The sequence below is a fragment of the Rhinatrema bivittatum genome, chromosome 7 (assembly GCF_901001135.1).
Source record: "Rhinatrema bivittatum chromosome 7, aRhiBiv1.1, whole genome shotgun sequence".
NCBI lineage: Eukaryota > Metazoa > Chordata > Amphibia > Gymnophiona > Rhinatrematidae > Rhinatrema > Rhinatrema bivittatum.
The window spans coordinates 209,070,706-209,088,224 of record NC_042621.1 but is presented as its reverse complement, the minus strand read 5'-3'; the positions used below and the strand labels follow the sequence as shown (position 1 = coordinate 209,088,224).

The 17,519-nt window shown below is 42.5% G+C and overlaps 1 protein-coding gene across 1 annotated transcript in view; it reads right to left on the bottom strand.

Annotated features, from left to right (window-relative positions):
* Positions 1-17,519, bottom strand: part of PCDH15 (protocadherin related 15) — a 2,056,285-nt gene that overhangs the window by 1,487,022 nt on the left and 551,744 nt on the right. Inside the window, exon 6 of the mRNA XM_029609778.1 lies at positions 12,265-12,420. Coding sequence (XP_029465638.1) covers positions 12,265-12,420 — 156 coding nt within the window. The remainder of the gene's footprint in view (positions 1-12,264; positions 12,421-17,519) is intronic.

The window sequence follows — 17,519 nt, the reverse complement described above, 5'->3', positions numbered from 1 at the left end:
ACTAAAGTGCGACACACAAAAGCAGAAGTGTGACAGCAGACTCGACTTAGCATTGAAAATGTAGCGCAGGCACTGTTTGCTTCTGATTCCGATGAAGAATCATCTTGTGTGGGATTCTCATCTTCTGAAATGGAAGAAGTAATAGCTGAAGAAGGTTTAGGAGGATTAGTTAGTCATGTCTTACCCTCCACTTCAGTGCTGCAGGGGAGAGATGATACTGTAGATGATGAGGAGCAAGAGCAGTCAGTGCAGGCATAGAAGGGATCACGAAAGAAATCTGTGATGTGGAGCCACTTTAAAATGACGGAGGACCCACGTTTTGCTCAGTGTAATTAATGTTCCAGGGCTATTAGCAGAGGCAAGCAAATGGGACATCTAACTAATTTTGGCATGATGCATCATATGAAGAGGCAACACCCAACATCAATACTGCCATCTGGGGATGGTGACAGTACCAGTCAGGGGACCCCTTTTTTCCAGGCAGCGTAAAGTGATTGAAAAGGAACAGAGTCACCCCACGCCCTCAGCCCCTTCTAGCAGTCAGATTGCAGGCCAGCAGCACTCTGCCATGTGGCAGAAGCGACAACCCACCATAGAGGAAATGGGGTGGTGTTCAGTAATGCTATCCCTGGATAGGAGGCAGGCAGCTTCAAAAGTTGTAACCAGGAGTATTGGGGAAATGATTGCCCTTGATTACCAGCCCTTGCAGATAGTGGAGAATGTGGATTTCAAGCATTTGCTGAAGATCTTAGTTCCAAATAACAAAGTCCCCTCCAGAACCACATTTAGCAGAAAGATCATCCCCAGCCTGTACAACCAGTGTCACAGTCACATCCAAGCACTGCTAGCTAAGGCAGAGGGGAGTGTGCATTTCACCTGCAATATCTGGACTGCCATGAATGCTGGACACTCTTACCTCTCTGTGACAGCACACTAGGACCCACGGCTGGCACCATCTTGTGCTCCTACCATGTGACAGGGGCCGACCAATGGCACCAGTAGCCCCTGTGACATAGTGAGGGCAAAGGCTATCGGTGCCATTTTGAATACCGGCAGCTGAAAGCCCGAATGCAGGAGATCGCGCCAAGACCCCGCTGGACCACCAGGAACTTTTGGTAAGTCTTTGGGGGGGGGGGGGGGGGGTCAGGAGACTGGGAGGTTATTCGTTACTTTGTATTCGTGGGGATTCGCCATACGTTTTGTGACCCCATGAATACAACGAATAGGGACATATACATTGCGGATTGCCAATACGTTGAAAACAAATGCACACCCCTACAGCATACTGGTGGGACCTGGCTGAGGCAGGGGCAGGCAGCAGCTCTATTAGTGAACAAGTATCAGGGTGGAGGTGGGCTTTACTGCACACCCACCTCACGGACGAGGCCCATACCTCAGCCAATATTCAAGCATGCATCATACAGATGCTGGCGGGCTGGCAGCCAGACCAGTGAGATAGGAATCTTCAGGCAGGGAAATTTGTCACAGAAAATGGTGCAAACATGGTAAAGGCAATATCTGATGGGCGCTTTAAGAACATCCGATGTTTTACACACACTCTGCATCTGGTAGTGAAGTCAGCTCTGGGGTTGGAGTCCAATCACCAAGAGAATGAGTACCTATATACGTTAATACACAAGTGCAGGAAGATAGCAGCATACTTCCACAGAAGTGTGAAGGCGAGGTAGGTTCTCAGACAATAGCAGACTGATTTGGAGATGCCTCATAAGTGTCTCATTCAAGACATTGCCACCAGGTGGAATTCCACATTTATTATGCTGCAGAGGTTAGTGGAGCTGCAGATACCCCTTCATGAACTTTTTGGTTCAATGGACATAGGTGTGTATAATCCCCTAGGGCATCATGATTGATTAGTCATGGGTCAGTTGGTAAAAGTCCTGCAGCCCTTCAAGGATGTCATGGAGGAGCTGAGTTCCAGAAGTGCCACATTGGCTGACATCATCCCTATAGTTAATTTTCTGGAGGAAAATCTGGAGGGCTTTAAACAGGAAGAGGGAATGACAGCGGAGGTGGAGCATTGTCTACACATTTTGCAGAAGCAGGTGCAAGAGAGATTAAGGCCTTTAACAGAAGGCCACACATACATGCTTGCCACAGTCTTGATCCCCTTGTGAAAGGAAAATTCGACCTACAGTCTAATTGTCTCTCATTTGTCAGGACCTGCTGTTAGTAAACGTCTGTGATCAGGAGCGCCATAGGCAGAGACAGATTAGGCATGAAGCAGAGGAGGAAACAGCGGTGGGCACTTCAGAGAGTTGTGCTAGCCCAAGCAGAAGCTGCACTCTGTCAGTGACAGCTAGTACGTCCTCCTCCTCCTCCACTTCAGTATGCCAAAGGCATGTTACCCATAAAGGATCATCTATTCTGCTACAGGCTAGAGAGAAAGCAGCTGGCATGAGTGACTCTCAGCCCACCCAAGCAAAGGAGACACCAGCACAAATATCAGTGACACGGTATCTCTCAGAGCCCACAGAGGACATGCAGACAGATCCACTGGCATATTGGGCTCACAAGTCTACTGTCTGGCCACACCTAGCCAAAGTGGCTCAGCAATATCTGTCATGTCCTCCAACCAGTGTGCCCAGTGGACGTGTATTTTGAATGGCAGGGGATATCATGAGCCCTCACTGCTCAAGGCTGGCACCAGAGTTGATGGAAATGCTAGTGCTTTTGAAAATAAAAATGCCTTTGCTTGGGTTTCCAAATTTTCCCTGTGAATGTCAAGATTAATAAAAGCAATTGAAAGCCTTGCAGCAGCTCCAACTGCATCCTATTTTCCAGATAATATCAGCAGATGAACCTTACCTCAAATGCTGTGCCAGTCCATCCACTGTCCAGGCCATATACCCCTATAAGGGTCATATACCCCTAAAAGGGCATGACCTCAAACGCTGTGCCTGCCCATCCACTGTCAAGGGCGTATGTCCCTACAAGGTCCTGACCTCAAACTCTGTACCTGTCTGAGTTTACTTCTAGTATTTCTAATTTCACTTTCATGTATTTGGGCATCATTGCTTTCCAGAATATTCTCTTTCCTGTTTTGCAACATTTGGAATGTAAGAACTTAAAAAGCTGACTTCAGATGTTTGGAGTTTGCATATTTCATATGCTCAATAGTTTCATGACCTTTATAATATGGGCCATTTTCCCTAAATCTTTCTTAGGTGCCAATGCTATAGTTACACAATGTTAGATTCCATATTAGGTGCTACAACCCAAGAAAGAGATCTAGGCATCATAGTGGATAACACATTGAAATCGTCAGTTCAGTGTGCTGCGGCAGTCAAAAAAGCAAACTGAATGTTGGGAATTATTAGAAAGGGAATGGGGAATAAAACGGAAAATGTCATAATATCTCTGTATCTCTCCATGGTGAAACCGCACCTTGAATACTTTGTACAATTCTGGTCGCCGCATCTCAAAAAAGATATAATTGCGATGGAGAAGGTACAGAGAAGGGCTACCAAAATGATAAGGGGAATAGAACAGCTCCCCTATGAGGAAAGACTAAAGAGGTTAGGACTTTTCATCTTGGAAAAGAGATGGCTGAGGGTGGATATGATAGAGGTGTTTAAAATCATGAGAGGTCTAGAACGGGTAGATGTGAATCGGTTATTTACTCTTTTGGATAATAGAAAGACTAGGGGGCACTCCATGAAGTTAGCATGTGGCACATTTAAAACTAATCAGAGAAAGTTCTTTTTTACTCAACGCACAATTAAACTCTGGAATTTGTTGCCAGAGGATGTGGTTAGTGCAGTTAGTATAACTGTGTTTAAAAAAGGATTGGATAAGTTCTTGGAGGAGAAGTCCATTACCTGCTATTAATTAAGTTGACTTAGAAAATATCCACTGCTATTACTAGCAACGGTAACATGGAATAGACTTAGTTTTGGGGTAATTACCAGGTTCTTATGGTCTGGATTGGCCACTGTTGGGAACAGTATGCTGGGCTTGATGGACCCTTGGTCTGACCCAGTATGGCATGTTCTTATGTTCTTATGTTCTTATAGAACTCTAGTTCATCCTCTGTGTTCCCATAGTTTACAGAGGCACTGTGTAAACTACAAAGACAACATATTAATATTGTAGATTTTGACTTGAGTAGCGGTTTTCTTATTTCTGAGAGCTCTTCATGTTCCTTTGTCATTACCTGAAGTACATAAGTACAGTTAATAGCTTCTGAGTATTTACAAGGGCTTGACCTCGAATGCTGTGCCTGTCCATCCAAGCCTTATGTCCCTGCGAGGGCTTTACCTCTAATGCTGTGCCTGTCCACCAAGGCCTTATGTCCCTATAAGGGCTTGACCTCTATCCTCTAATGCTGTGCCTGTCCGTCCAGGCCTTACGTCCCTACAAGGTCTTGACCTCTAATGCTGTGTCTGTCCGTCCAGTCCTTATGTGGCTACAAGGGCTTGACCTCTAATGCTGTGCCTGTCCGTCCAGGCCTTATGTCCCTACAAGGGCTTCACCTCTAATGCTGTGCCTGTCCACCAAGGCCTTATGTCCCTATAAGGGCTTGACCTCTAATGCTGTGCCTGTCCGTCCAGGCCTTATGTCCCTACAAGGGCTTGACCTCTAATGCTGTGCCTGTCCGTCCAGGCCTTATGTCCCTATAAGGGCTTGATCTCTATCCTCTAATACTGTGCCTGTCTGTCCAGGACTTATGTCCCTACAAGGCCTTGACTTTAATGCTGTGTCTGTCCATCCAGGCTTTATGACCCCATAAGGGCTTGACCTCTAATGCTGTGCCTGTCCATCCAGGTCTTTCATCCCTACAAGGGCCTGTCCTCTAACATTGTACCTGATTGTCCTACTTGGAGCTTCGATATTTCATATGCTCAATAGTTTTCATGACCTTCATAATACAAGCCATTTTCCCTAGATGTTTCTTAGGTGCCAAAATTAATGTTTCTAGTGCTATAGAAAACTGGTGGTAGTTGCACTCTAGTTCATCTTCTCTGTTCCCATAGTTTACCGAGGCACTGTGAAAACTACAAAGTCAACATAGGTTTATATTACAGATTTGGACTTGAGTAGCAGTTTTTTTTTATTTCTGAGAGCACTTCATGTTCCTTTGTCATCAGCTGAAGTGTATAAGTACAGTTAATAGCTTCTGGGTATTCACTAGATGCCAACGGAACCACCATACTCTAGGGGCCAACCTATTTCAGGGATCCCTTTCCTGCACAAAGGAAAGGGAACTCTCCCCGAGTGTAGCCAGCCTATCTCTTAGCACCCGTTGACCCATGTTGAACCACTGTTCACATGGAAACCTCCTCCACGTCAATTTGCCATGCTTGAAGGCTCGTGCTCCACTCTAGGGGCCAACAATTCATTCTAGGGAGACCTTTCCTTTGCAAAGGAAAGGGAACTCTCCCCGGGTGTAACCAGCCTATCTCTTAGCACCCGTTGACCCATGTTGAACCGCTCTTCACATGGAAACTTCCTCCACGTCGACTCACCATGCTTGAAGGCTCGTGCTCCACTCTAGGGGCCAACAATTCATTCTAGGGAGACCTTTCCTTTGCAAAGGAAAGGGAACTCTCCCCAGGTGTAACCAGCCTATCTCTTAACACCTGCTGTCCCATGTTCAACCAGAGCCGTTATTCACATGGACAACTCCTCCATGTCAACTCGCCACACTTTGAAGACTTGTGCTCCACTCTAGGGGCCAATCCATTTCAGGGAGCCCTTTCCTGTGCAAAGGAAAGGGAACTCTCCCCGGGTGTAGCCGACCTATCTCTTATTTATTTATTTATTTATTTAGATTTTTTTCTATACCGGCATTCGTGAAAATATCACATCAAGCCGGTTTACAATAAACAATGGGGTGATAACCGGAACAGAGAACGAGATAATATGTATTAAACATACTATAGATGCAGTTACAATAAAACAAGAAGTCGTATAACTAGGAGCAAGAAGAAGAGAAGATAGTAACTTTAACATAGTATATTAACCCGTAAAATGGTAGAATTCCCAAGAAGGGAAGTGTGTGATTTACAATGAATTGTTCAGTTCACATAGATGTCGTTTTTAACAAGAAAGAAGAGATCAGAAGTAATGAAATTCTGGATGTTGATAATGCTTAGGGTAGGTTGCCAGGATGGTTGTAAAAAGAAAGTTGTTGCTTGGAGGTTGTTTGTCAGAGAAAATTGGGTTTAATCTGAGTCTGGGAAGGCTTGTTTGAAAAGCCATGTTTTGAGTCTTTTTCTGAATGTCGGGAAGCAGGGTTCCTATCTTAGTTCCGTTGGTATGGAGTTCCAAAGAGTGGGTCCTGCTGTGGAGATAGCCCTGTCTCTGTAAGTTATGTGGAGGGAAGTTTTGGAAGGTGGTACCTGCAGAGACTCTTTGTAGTACTCTCTTATGGGTCTGGAGGATGTATGCTTTATGAAAGGGATTTGTAGGTTGAGAGGAGCGATTTGTTGGATAGTTTTGTAGATTATGGTGATTGATTTATAAAGAATTCTGAAATGGATTGGCAGCCAGTGTAAATCTTTAAGGATTGGGGAGATGTGCTCTCTTCTCCTTGTGTTTGTTAGAATTCTGTCTGCCATATTTTGAACCATTTGAAGAGGTTTAGTATGTGCTGATGGGATACCTAATAATAAAGAATTGCAATAGTCTAACTTGGAGAAGATTATTGCTTGTAGGATAGTCCTGTAGTCATGGTTGTGGAACAGTGGTCTTATTCTTTTTAGAACATGCTGTTTATGAAAGCAGTCTTTAGTGGTTTGGTTTATGAAAGCTTTTAAATTAAGCCGATTATCGATGATTGCTCCCAAATCTCTTACTTGTGTTGTTTGTAAATTAGCTGGAGGATTTGTGGGGTTGTGGCAGTTCTCAGTGGATATGAGAAGGAGTTCCGTTTTTGAGGAATTTAGGATTAAATTCATACTGGAGAGAGGGAGTTTATTTCTTGCAGACAATATTCTCAAAGATCAAGGGTTTTTTTAATGGATTCTTTGATTGGTATCACGATCTGGACATCGTCGGCATAAAGGTAGTGTTTAAGGTTCAAGTTGGTTAATAAATGGCAGAGAGGGAGGAGGTAGATGTTAAAGAGGGTGGGTGAGAGTGATGAGCCTTGGGGAACTCCTTGAGATGAAGGGTAGCGTTTAGATTCTTTGCTGTGTATTTTGACCTTGAAGCCTCTGATTTTTCAAGAATGAGTGGAACCAGGACTGTGCGGTACCTGTTATGCCGATGTTCAATAGTTGGTTTAGGAGGATGGAGTGGTTAACAGTATCAAAGGCGGCTGAGAGGTCCAAGAGAATCAAAAGGTAGGACTGGCCTTTGTCTAGGCCCAGGATGAGGTAATCTGTTAAGGAAATTAGGAGAGATTCTGTGCTTAATGATTTCTGAAGCCATATTGTGACGGGTAGAGAATTTTGTGGTCTTCCAGGTAGTCTGATAATTGAGAGTTAACCAGTTTTTCCATGACTTTAGCAATGAATGGGAGGTTGGAGATAGGGCGAAAGTTGGTGGGGTCGTCTGGGTCTAACTTTGGTTTTTTCAGGAGCGGTTTGATGGATGCCATTTTGAGGTCGTCAGGGTAGAGTCCTTGAGATAAAGAGCAGTTGATTATGTCTGCCAGGGCTTTGGATATGGTGTCAGAAATAAGGAGAAGTAATTTGGAAGGGATTTGGTCTAATGGGTGCGCTGATGGTTTTATATTTTTCAGTATTCTTAAGATCTCCGAAGTTGTAGTGGGTTCAAATGAGTTGAGTGAGATGTTTTTGTTGTGGTGTAGAAAGGTACTGTGAGGGGAAGAGGTATTGGGTGACTTCTTTGATAGAAGGTTGGTTATTTTGTTGTTGAAGAAGAGGGCAAGCTCCTCTGCTTTTTCTTGGGCTTTGTTAAATGGTATGTCCGGTATTTGGATTTGAGTTAAGTTGGAGACGTAGGCGAAAAGGGCTTTAGCATCAAAGATCATGTGATGGATCTTATGAGCGTAGAAGTCTCTTTTGATTTTTAACAAGGAACTTTTGTACTGGTGGAGAGCAAGTTTGTAGGCAGAGAGGGTGGACGCTGAAGGAGATTTGCGCCATTTACTTAGCACCCGTTGACACATGTTGAACCACTTTTCACATGGAAACTTCCTCCACGTCGACTCACCATGCTTGAAGGCTCGTGCTCCACTCTAGGGGCCAACAATTCATTCTAGGGAGACATTTCCTGTGCAAAGGAAAGGGAACTATCCCCGGGTGTAACCAGCCTATCTCTTAACACCCGCTGACCCAATGTTGAACCAGAACCGCTGTTCACATGGACACCTCCTCCATGTCGACTCGCCACGCTTTGAAGGCTTGTGCTCCACTCTAGGGGCCAATCCATTTCAGGGAGCCCTTTCCTGCGCAAAGGAAAGGGAGGTCTCCCAGGGTGTAGCCAACCTATATCTTAGCACCCGTTGACCCATGCTGAACCGCTGTTCACATGGAAACCTCCTCCACCTCGGCCTTGAAAATTCTCGTTTGTATATCCGCTACGTTCACCAGATATTAAAAGACCAGTGATTGCTCTCTAGATGCCAACGGAAACACCCCACTCTAGGGGCGAACCCATTCTAGGGAGCCCTTTCCTGTGCAAAGGAAAACGAACTCTCCCCGGGGCCAGTCTGCATTGCCCCTATCAGAACCACAGGCACCAGAATACCTCCACTCTGCTAGCCTGACTTGCCCCTATCAACTTTCTGCCACTCTGCCTTGCTGCCATACACCAGACGACTCACTCTAATCCTTGTGGTGTTCTTGCCACTATCATGGTTCCTCAGCATGTTGGTGCTAGTCTTTCTGCTGCTATTAATGGCGGTAACCTCTGACTAATTAACCCAATGAATACCAGCTCCACAAATCTATAAAAATAGAGCTTTTATTTATGGAGGAAGGCGTGGTTCCTCCAGTAGCAGAAGCAAATACAAAGCAAACGGTGTATAATTCAGAATCTGCCCAGGGCTCTAGCGTGCGTGCTCAGTATTATAAGGGTTTGGGTTTGCCGATGCCAGATATCTGCATAATCCCAACCCATTACCTTTATAGCCAATCAATACATTTTAGCATGTATGCGTGTGCTCTTACTATGGGCAGGAGCCTCTTGTTATCATTAGCAGAGAATAAGACCAAGTTAACTTTCATTTTCCCAGGAATGATGTCATCGTTAGTTATCATAGTGCTTCATAGTGCTATCAATCTACTAGGTGCAATTCAGTGCTGGGTATTCTTACACTGCTTTGTCCTTTTATCGGTGCCTTGTGGTTTTTTCTGACACTCTTTCTGCTTGCTATGTTTCCCCTTCATTGTGCTGTAGGATGTTGATGCCACTTGTCTTATCACTTTGCCTGTCGTTCTGCCTTTGAGGGTTCATGCAACTGTTATTGGTGCTCTCTTTTGAAGCTGTGGTGTGTTTTTGACACTCTCGCTGCTGCTTTGCACGTCTGTTAAAGCGCTCTTGCCACTTGTGGCACCCCTTTGCACCTTTACAGTGCCTTAGGCTATTCATGCCACTTTGGTGCCACTTTGCCACAGTCTAAATACCTTGGAGCTCTTTCCTCATTCTGATGATTGTTCCCCAGAAGTTTCATCAGAATTGATAAGAAAACCCCAATTCTGCAGCCAAAAATAGGCTGCAAATACTTCCCTCCTTGACTTTAACGGGAAAAAGGACAACAAATAAAACTAATCAACAAATTGGTTCTCCCACCCCCCCTCCATGAAACTAATGCAATGAATTTGGGTCCTGGCAAAACGAAAACCGAATTGAAACAAATGTTTTCCTTCTGCACATCCCTAACCCACTACCCTTTGCTCCTACCATGTGACAGGGACTACCAGTGCCATTGAGCAGTCCCTGACACATGGTAGGGGCAAAGGGCAGCTGGCACCATTTTGACTAAAGGTATCCACTAGTATGGGAGCAGGAGGATGTTTCCGAGCCTTGCCTGATCACCAGGGACAGTTTGGTGAGTCCAGATGGCTCAGGAGGGTAGGCTAGGGTGGTCAGGGTTGAATCTATTAATCCAGGGGAAGAGATGGAGCGGGTTGTGGATATGTTCCTTTTTTTTTTAGAAAATACAAAAAAAAAAAAAAAGATCCATGGATGGACCTGAAATATCCCACCCCCAGAACGATCCACAAAATATAATGAATGTTTTTTGGGTACCACCTCTAGTATCTTTTTCATGTGTGAATATTGCAGGATGGATTTACGCATATTTTATGTCTCATTCATACGATACATGCAGGTTATAAAATACTGTGGTAGATCTGCAGGTGGCCATATACATGTATATATGGGCGAGGGTATATCTATGATTTTCCAGTATGATGTTAGCTAGGGCTTGGAGTAATCTAGTACAGAAAATGCTAGGAGAAAATAACTGTCTTCATCTTAGAAAAGAGTTGGTGCTGTCTGATTTAAAAAAGTTCCATCTGTACAGATCCACACATAGACAGGTCATAAGCTACCCTTCTACATCTCATTGCTTGTATTTCCATTATTCTTTTCTTCATTCAGCTTGTCTCCCAGCATCTTTATCTCTTACTAGTCCAACTTATTTCTTCTCTCTTCCCTAAGTGATAACTCCACATTTCTTCTTCCCAGTCTGTCTGTTTCTCACTTACCTTTTCCCCCACTAAATTTTGTCTCTTCACCCAATCCAATTGGTACCTCCTCTTTCTTTTTCAGCTCCAGTGTCTCTTTCTCTTCCATTTCTTCTCCATGGCCTCTATCCTCTTCACTATGTCGTACTTATGACCTATGGTATTTGTCACAGTGCTGGACAACTTCTATGTTTTGTCAGAGGTGGCCACACTCAGTAGTGTGAATGTGTGTTACATGTAACTTAAAAGGAATACAAATTTCCACTCATGTTGAAAGCTAACTTTTAAACAAGTCGTGGACCTGCATGGTATGTAGCAAAAATGAAGCACATTCACTCAGCATGTTGCTGCTATATGTGTAGGGATGCAGAGAAAAATATGGTAGACTTAATCGGCATATTCACTTCACTATGAAAAGTGCCTAAAAAGTGTTACAATACTGGCATGTATCACAATTCATGATCTACTGGGCAATGAAGTATAATTAATTTGGGCCATAGATCATGATCGGTGGAGAGATGAATTCTCATCAGCCTGTACTTAGTGGCTAAAGGATGCAGAGGAAAGATTATGCAAATGCCTTGACAGATATTGTTATTTACAGATCATAATTCTGTTATTCTGTTTTGATAGGGGTGATCACATTTAGTAAAACTAATCAAGGATCTCTACCAAGAGAAAAACACATTATAATTGTTATATTATTCTTCTAATTCAAATATTGCACATTTATTGCAATTTTACATAGCAAATAAGATTTAACAGAAAACATAGGAAACAACTATAAAACTTTTAGATTTGATACTTAGGTAGGGTCCTTTTAACAATTGTCTTTTCTTCCATTCTGAAGCACGTGAACACATTTCTAAGATATTTCTAGTGATATACAACTCTAATTATTCTTATCTGAATTATTCTCACATCTCTCACCTCCATCTCCTATTACAAATGGTACTGTTGCCCAAAGAGTGTGAATTCATTTATAATTCATTGATGTGGCAATGATTCTCATGAATTCATTTGTAATTGTTACTTAAGCTTTATTGTTTGCTACATGTCCAAGGATGTCTTATTACACTGCTTTTCTCATCAAAGTCCTATTTCAGGGGTTTGGTTTCTTTAGTTAGTTGTATAAAAGCTTTTAGAATAATTAAGACAAACTGTTGAACTGTAGAAGAACAGCAATAATCGTGCCAATGTATCAGCAAAGAAAGAACATCTTGTATGAGATTTAAAATAAAACAGAATCATCAGGTATAGCCAGATGCTGTTTCTTTATAAGGCATTTTACAAAAAGGAGAAAACTTTTCAATTATGTATGATTATTAGATCGTTAGCTCTGAGACTGCAAACTGTGTGAGAGACATGAAAATTGTACAAAACTTCTAATATTTCTTTAAACTTTGTGCAACAAAATAAGAATCAGTGGTTCAACTCTATTAATTAAAAACTAAAAAGCCCCTTCTTTTCCCATCCTATTAATGTTTACCTTTACATTTCAAACTCTGAATGTAGATGTTGAATCACTACATAAAACGCAGTAATATTGCAAACTGTCAATAACTATGATCTCTAAGTAAAACTAGAAATGATTGGTGTTGACAGGTAAAGGACAAGAAAAGAGATAAAATGGAAAGCTGACCTCATTTACAGCCACATAATATCGCTGCTTCTGGAAACGGGGTGGGTTGTCATTTTTGTCCCGTACTAGTATCCGTACTTCATGGTATATTCTACTGCCAACCTTCAGGTTAATACACTCAACTTGGACCACAATAGACTGGATAGATAATGGTGGCTGTAGATAAAAATATAGAGAGAAATATACTTACACTTATATAATACACAAGGAAACTCACTAGACAAGCAAATCTTTTATAGAGAGCACAGCACATGGATATATCACAGGTGCATCTATGAATTATTCAGAAAAAGGGAAAATCTTACAATGCAAAAAAATAAATATCTTTACTTTCCAGACAGATCATAAAATTAATTTCCATAGGCATGAAATGGTTGGAAAGCATCAGCAAATCAAACCCAAAATGAGAAAACCCAATCAGCATATATGAGCCTAGTTGCTTTGCTGCATTAATCTATCTATCTATCTATCTATATCATCTAATGTCCCTGGCACTTACTGCATGTTTATATATTACAAATGGCAAAGCAAAAGAAAAAGGTACATTCCCAATATGGCAGAAAGATTTGCTAAAATAGAAAATTTCAAAGGAGATAATACAAAAATGGTATATGTGCAAAATCTCATAAGAGCAGTAAAATGAGCTACAGCATTTTATTGACTAAACTGAAAGTATTGTTATACATTGTTATTTTATAAAAACAGCAAGACTAGCAGAGAACACCCAAAACGATCGAATCAGAAGGCCATTGGTACAATGCTCAATCTGCTGAGATGAGAGTGAGATTATCCATTAATATTTTGCAAAGAATAGAGTGAGATTAACAATTATTGTTTAATAGATAAAAAGTTATTTGATAGTGGATAATTTCCCCAAAAGAAGCCAAAGAAAAGGGTGAAACAAAGACCTTTCTTGGGATCTCCTAAAATGGTACGGGACTGACTGAAGAGGGGTATGTTTCCACAGTGGTTCACATTAATTGTATCTATGCTCTCTTTGAAAAAATGACCGCCTTTTAAAGTGGCAACGATCCTATGTAAATAGTAATAGTAACTGCAACTAAGCTGCTTGTGATATGATGCTGCTATTCATCTAATTTATTATGGGAAATGTTAATGTTTAGCTCTGCATTATTCAAAGGATTAATATTTTTATTGTGTTGTGCATGTTTGTTAATGTGTATATATGGGGTGCAAATGTAGAGTGAATAGTGTATTTTATGGAAAATATTTAATATAAGTGGATATAATATCAAAAGAAGTAATTTATGTATGTATTTATTTATTTCTAAAAGCTTATATTCAGCTGATCCACCCATCTCAGCAGATTACAGTACAACATGCATATTCAACAATAATAGTTCACTTAGGGCCAGATTTTCTAACCTACATGCAGGCGTAGATTTGTGCGTGCAACCCGGCGAGCACAAATCTATACCCGATTTTATAACATGCGCACGCATGTTTTAAAATCCAGGGTCAGTGCATGCAAGGGGGGTGCACACTTGTGCACCTTGCGCATGCCAAGCCCTAGGGGAGCCCTGATGGCTTTCCCCATTCCCTCCGAGGTGGCTCCGAAATCACTCCCCACCCCCCCCACCCCCCCAATGATAGAACCCAATAGGATAGATCCCAGGCCAAAGCTAGAATACACTCAGCATAAGCTAATGAGAAAAAATAAGATTTAAGAAGCTTTCTAAAGCAAAGCAGATCAGTTTCAGTTCACAACTCTTCAGGAAGACTATTCCATAAAGAAGGCCTTGCTATGTGAAAAATATGTTTCATAGACTCTGACAATTGAATGTGACTGAGGGATGGAATCTCAGGTATATGTTTCGAAGAGGAATAAAGACATCAAATGTGTTGATATTTCAGATTGTTGAAGTCAAACAGGAAGAAGCACATTCATCTAGAGCAGCGGTTCTCAACCTGTGGGTCGCGACCCCGGCGGGGGTCGAACGACCAAAACACAGGTCGTTCGACCAAAACTGGTCTGCGGACTGACCCCAACGGCCCGGTCCACAGACCAGTACCGGGCCGTTGGGGATTTTTGCCGGTCCGCGGCGCCGCGGCTGCTGTGGGGAGGCGGGGCGAAGCTGGAGACCTGCCTCCTCCAACCCCAAAAGGGAGCGCGTCGCGGTGCTCCTCCTACTTACTTCCTGCCTGCCCTGCCCCGGAAGACAAATGTTGCCGGAGCCGCACGGGCAGGAAGGAGGAGGCGCGTCAGCCGCGTGCAGAAGAGGAGCAGCGGGGCCGGGAAGACTAGGGCCGCTGCAGAGCCCATCCTGTGGCAACCCGTAAAGAAGAGGCCCAGAGGTGAGAGAGAGGTGTGTGCGAGTATGAGATGAGTTGAGAGATTGTGTGTGAGAGTGAATTGAGAGACTGTGTGTGTTTGCAGAGACAGCATGTGAGAGCCTCTGTGTGTGTGAAAGAGACAGCATGTGACAGTGAGAGCCTGTGCTTGAGCAAGGCAGCATGTGGTGGTGTGAGAGAGCCTGTGTGTGAGACTCAGACAGCCTGTGCCAGTGAGAGACTGTGTGTATGAATGATTGCATGACAGAAAGAGCATGTGACAGTGAGATCCTGTGTGTGTATGTGTGTGTGAGAGAGAAATGCATGTGAGAATGAGAACCTGACTGTGTGTTTGAGGGAAGAAGACAGGTGGAGAGAAAAGAAACAGAAAAAAAGGCAATATAAAAGGAAATTGCAAAAAAATAAAGGGAAGCAGATGTAAAAAAAAAATTACTTTTTACTGATTGGTACATGTAATCTTTGGGAATGTGCAAGAGTAGCACTTTCTCTATGGCGAATCTCACAATGTACAAGATCAACATGGAGGAAGTGGAAACCCAGGGGGCCTGCACAGAGGAGGCAGCAGAATGGGCTTCAGTGCCAATAGCAGCAATCAGCGCCTCCCCAATAGCCACGTGGCAGCAGTGGCAATAATTAGATTAATTGTTTTACTCAGCTGGAGGTGACAAAGTATGAAGTGGGATGTGAAATCAGCTTGATCTGGTGGAGAATTAGGATTGCTGTTACACATGAACTGTATTTGGCAAACATTAAATTAAAGGGAGCCAGGATAATCAATTGAAGCCTGCAGCTGAGGACTGATTCATTATGACTCATGTAGAAATTAGTGCATTTTCCAGATTAGTCTGCATAACACAATTCTCAACATTCAGCATTATTTCTGCTGCATAGAGTTTTATCTGAGAGGCTCTGAGGTTGTGAGGGAGCCAGTAAGAGTGAGAGCATGAGTGTGTATGAGAAAATCCAGGGGAGTAAGAGTGTGTGTGAGTAGGGGGGGGGAGAGAGTGTCTTACACCCTGAGAGTGTGTCAGTGTCTGTGAGAGCGAGAGGTGATGGTGCATATAAGAGCATGAATGTGTATGTATGTGACAGTGTATGTGTGAGAGAGAATGGACATGTGAGTATGTGTGAGAGAGAGAGGATAACCTCCTAATCCTCGACAATATCAGGGTGACTGGAAATCAAGAGCTCCCATGTATGGACAGCAGGGGCTTTTTAAAATCCTTATTAGTTTTAATTATTGTGTGTTATTTGATATATGTGCTGTTTTGAAATATTATTGGTGTTTGGGAAATTATAAAAATGTATATGATTTTAATTAATAGAAATTCTATTTATCGGTAATTTTAAAATATTCTTTTATTAGTATGGTTTTACTATTATAACTGATGCTTTATGTTTCTTAATTTTATTGTTTTATGAGGAATGGTGGTTCTGTTTATAAATGTCATAATAAATAAATATGCACTAAAATCCAACCCCATCCATAACCCCGCCCCCATATGACCAAAGCCCCACCCTCATCCCGCCCTCGCCCCGCCCTCGCAGGGCGAGGGCGGGGCGAGGGGTCACCGCAACATGAGGAACTGTATTACGGGGTCACGGCATTAGAAAGGTTGAGAACCACTGATCTAGAGCTTTGAAAACCCAAATTACCCACCAGCTAATAGGTGGCCAATGCAACCAGGCAAAGAGTAGTAATATATCATCACACAGTGGTGTTCCAGTGATAAGACAAGCCATATAATTTTGTATAAACTGAAGCACCTATAGGTGAGATTTAGGAAGATCTAAGAACAGGGCATTACAGTAGTCCAATGATAGTACCAGAGATTATGTAACGGTAAAAAATCTGAGTAGCTAAGTAATGGCTTTAAAGGACATAGTAAACAAAGTTTATAATAAGATAAATGCCTTAGTTTGGCAATATGGGATTGCATAGACAACATCCAAATTACATGCACTCAACTGAATTGGGATGGCATGTCCTTCAAAAGAGAAATGTGATGGAAATTCCTCCAGATGCCCCCAGAATAAGAGCACAATTTCCTTAATTCTTGTCATACACATTGATAATTTTTCCAGTGCTAAAGTAAAAGAAGAAATAGGGGAAAAAAAACCTGAATATTGTCTGCATATACTTTAAACAAAACATCCAGATCAGAAAGAACCATACAGGGGCTAAATAGATATTAAAAAGAGTCAGAGAGAGAGAAGAAACCTACAGAACATCAGTAGTAAATGATGTAAAGCATATGAGCAGTCCCCAATAGGGGTGTGCATTCGTTTTGAACGCATATGTAAAACGCAACTTATTTTGTTTTTAAACTTAAAAAAGTGATGATGCGCAACGCATCGCGATTTTCAACTTATTCAACATAGCTATGTTGAATAAGTTGAATAAGCTTGGCCAAAAGTTCCGGTTGGGTCTAACGGGGGTCCCGGAGCGGAGGCGCGGAGAAGCACGTGACGTACGCGTCACTCCGACGTGACGCCAACATCACGTGCTCCTCGCAAAGGAATAGAGGGATGGCTTCCTGACTCCCCGCTGGACCACCAGGGAGTTTTGGTAAGTCTTGGGGGGGGGGGGGGGAATAAGGAGGGTGAGGGGTTTAAATTTTTATTTAGGGAACCGGTGAACATATGGACAGACCCTCAACTTATGGAATTCTCCATATGTCCATATTGACTGAAATCGACCCTCACCTTCAACTTATCGACTTATCAACATAAACTTTTTGTCTGCACATCCCTAGTCCCCAATTGTCACTTGATATTGATAATGAGAATGAAATGAAGAGAACTAAGAATGAACTTTAGATTGAATACCAAGTGCTTCCAAGTGACTAAGCAATAACTCATGATTGAGAGTGTCAATATATCCAATAGAATGAGAAAGTATTTTGTACCTGAGTCAAAGTCCTGATAGATCGCATCAAAAC